Source organism: Octodon degus, unplaced genomic scaffold (assembly GCF_000260255.1).
Source record: "Octodon degus isolate 3935 unplaced genomic scaffold, OctDeg1.0 scaffold00230, whole genome shotgun sequence".
NCBI classification, from domain to species: domain Eukaryota; kingdom Metazoa; phylum Chordata; class Mammalia; order Rodentia; family Octodontidae; genus Octodon; species Octodon degus.
This window is the reverse complement of record NW_004524806.1, coordinates 3,261,134-3,264,715: the sequence shown is the minus strand read 5'-3', so window position 1 is coordinate 3,264,715 and position 3,582 is coordinate 3,261,134. Positions and strand designations below refer to the sequence as shown.

General features: G+C 37.2%; 1 protein-coding gene across 1 annotated transcript in view; it reads left to right on the top strand.

Annotated features, from left to right (window-relative positions):
• The window catches only part of Hormad2 (HORMA domain containing 2), a 135,866-nt gene that overhangs the window by 35,076 nt on the left and 97,208 nt on the right, over positions 1–3,582 (top strand). The window contains exons 4-5 of the mRNA XM_023705848.1: positions 659–722; positions 1,816–1,852. Of these exons, the coding sequence (XP_023561616.1) occupies positions 659–722; positions 1,816–1,852 (101 nt within the window). The remainder of the gene's footprint in view (positions 1–658; positions 723–1,815; positions 1,853–3,582) is intronic.

The window sequence follows — 3,582 nt, the reverse complement described above, 5'->3', positions numbered from 1 at the left end:
TATAGGGTCTCCCTGTGTAGATTGGACTCGTTAGTGATTCTCCTGTTCACAGCCTCCCGAGTGCTGGGATTATAGGCATGTACCACCATGCCCAGTTTCAGTTGCCATCTCAGCGGGCAGGCCACAGGCCCTTGCATCTGCCTAAGTAGGCCCTTTAATCCGCTGAGCTATTTGGCCAGCCCTGCATGTAGTCTTTGCAGTACCCTTTATTAAAATGAATGAGCTACAATGTTTTCCTAAAACGTTCTTTGAATCTTGCATGTGTTTATCAATAGGTCAAAGTATTGCCCTTTTCTTTATCAACTAGGTTAATTTATAGACTTCCAGTATCTTAAGGGATTTGGGTGTGATGTGCTTGTAAGAAACAAACCTAGGGGTAAAGGTATAGATAACCTTGGATAACTTTAACATGATTTACAATTAATTTCCTTGTCTCATTTCTACCTATCTTTATTTTATCCTGGCTCGTGACTGAGACAATTATCAACATAGGAATTCTTTTTAAAGTAGGTAGATATTAAAAATGTTTTTATAAGCCATAAGACTTAAGTAAATTATATAAATAAAATAATTTTTAAAATACCCTGTTTTAGCATGGATATTTTTAGTATAGCAGTAATTTTGTAGATGAAAATAGACCGTGTTTCTATTTTTGTAGACCTCAGTTTAAAAATCCTCCGAGAAGACAAAAAATGTCCTGGATCACTGCATATTATCAAGTGGTAAGTAATTGAAATTCCACAAAACTTGAACATTTTTATTACGGCTGAAATTAAGTAAAACTTTTTTTTTAGGTGGCTGAGGAAATGGCTCAGTGGAATAAGCGCCTCCCTCGCAAGTGCAAGGGCCTGAGTTCAATCCCTGGTTCCACAAAAAACCTTTTTTTTTAAAAGATCATGTTCTTAAGACCACACTCTCTTTATAGAATTTCCTTGAAATTTGAATCAATTATATAATATTATTTTAAAATAGTGATTTAGTTTTGATTTCAAAAGAAAATGGACTGATATAAAGAAAAAGGTCAAGCAGTACATGTTATGGATATATTTCCAGTGACTCAGAAAATAACAGATTTGAGGCCAATAAAAAATTGAGGCTGTCGGGCCAACGAGATAGCTCAGAGGACTAAGTACCTGCTTAGGCAAGCATAGGAACCAGTGTTCAGTCCCTGGCATCACATGTCACTATGGTCCCTGTTCCTGGGCATGGTGAGCCGTCCACCAAGACTGAGTGTGGTGGCACACGCCTGTAATCCCAGGGCTGGGGAAGCTACTGGGGAGGTGATTTATAGTGAACCTTTCTCAAAAATAAATGAAAGGACCAGGGAGATAGCTCAGCAGAATAAGCACCTGCCTGGGAGCTGGGGAGATGGCAAAAAAAAAAAAGCACCTGCCTGGCAAGTGCAAAGTCCTGAGTTCTATCCCTGGTAGTGAATGAATGAGTGAGTGAATGAATGAATGAATGAATGGAGCTGGGGTAGCTCAATAGTAAGAACACTTGACTAGCATGTGTAAGGTCCTAGCTTCAATCCCCACTATTATTATTTTTTAAAATTTCATTGTTTGTTAGATTTTTGTCACTATAAGCATTGCAGGAGAAAACAATGAAAAAAAAGTTTTCCTCCCTGAAATTTGTGAAGTTCTGTATATATGCTAGAAATATTCAGAGTTTATTTTAAAGGATAAAGAAGTTAAAAGTTAGTGTAATAAACTTAGTGTAAGACTTTAAAACAAAAAGTATAAATGAATTGTGTACTAGAAGATTTTTGGCTTTGCGTGTGGTCCAAATTGACATTAAACATTTGTTTTTTGACAGGATTCAAGGTTGTTTTCATGCCTTGGAAAAGAAATACGTAAGAATATTTTCAAATTTATACCAGGATCAAAGATTCATCTTTTATCCCTTAAAAAACTTTATATTCTTTTTATTTAATGGTATACCAGTGCCTGCATTTACGTTCATGAAGCAGTTACTTTTTATTTTATGTAATTGTTGTTTCATTGATATCCTCTTTACATTAATTAGAAGTGAAACTCTCACTTTTCTCTTGCACATACTCATATCTATGTGACCACAGAATTTCCCCTGAAGTTTCTAGAAGACATCCAGGGGTAGGAGAGACAAGAAAGTGGCATTTAGCACAAGGCATATGTTCAAAATAGTGGCATTGCAGTTTGATGATATGAAAGGAAAAAAGACCTGAATAATTTTATTCTACCGTAGTTATTTTGGTAGCTGCATCTGGTTCATGTGTATAGCCTATTCTCTCAAAATAGCTAGTATTATATTTTGAATTTTTAAAAAAAACTCAATTTAAATTTTATTATTTATTTATTTATTTATTTATTTATTTATTTATTTTGTGGTACCAGGGATTAAACTCAGGACCTTGTACTTACCAAGAAGGCCTTCTCAATTTAAATTTTAAGTGCATCCTATGTTTCACACTTCCCAAGCAGCTATGAAGAGTTTAAGAACTTGAGGCTCTAAGGCTAGAAAGATAGCTCAGTGGGCTAAGCACCTACTTAGGCAAGCACAGGGACTGGGGTTCAATGCCTAGCACCACATGCTGTACCGGCCCCACCCCTGAGACTTGCTGAGTGGGCCACTGAGTCTGGGCATGGTGGTGCATGACTGGAATCTCAGCACTAGGGAGACCGAAAACAGGAGAATCATTAAGAATCTGAGCTGTGTAGTGAGACCCCGTATCGAATATATTTTTAAAAAGTTGAGGCTCTGGTAATAGTTTTGTCTCTAGTAAGAGGCAAAGTGTGCATACGTGACATTTTTATCACTTTTCCCCATTTTCCCTGTCTGTCTTTTTTCTTTTCAATTCCTATTTTTTTAAGAAATCTTGAGGTGAGCATGCCTTGCATTGTATTATTTAGCACATTCATACATTTCCTCTCTTCACAGAACAATAAACTGAGCAGTTATGAGTTATTCAATACTGATGCAGGAAACCAAGTGTACAAATATAAATCAGATCAGAGAGAAAACTTATAGACCATGGCAGGAGATAAATACTCATAAGCAGGGCTGATGATCAGTGATTATACACTGGCATAACTACCTGTTGGTAAAATACTGATGCTCTTTCTGTACTAATGATAAATAGCAGATGCTTTTGAAACCCAACCAGCATCCTCCTTCTTTCTCCATTAAGGTCTTTTTTGAAATATGCCTAGATGTCTCCAAAACCCAGCAACTGATGGTTACTAGCTAGTCCAAGGGCTATTTCCAGGAACCCAGCTCAGGGCTAAATTGGATGATTTCAGAGTTTGATAATTTCATATCTGTGCCAGATTGGGTTTTATTGATTTTTTTATATTCATATTTTTGCATAAAAGTACCAGATATATTTTTCTATTACCCCCTTCACAAATATAAGTAACTGTAACTCTAATTAGAAGGAATATATGTCAAAAGAAAAATACTGGGGGCTGGAGAGATGGCTCAGTGGTCTAAAGCACCTACTTGAAACAACCTTGGCAAAGCACAGGGACCGCGGTTCGTTCCCCCAGCACCACATGCCAGCCAGCCCCGCCCCCTGGTGGGCTGAGCTGGCCACACACACACACA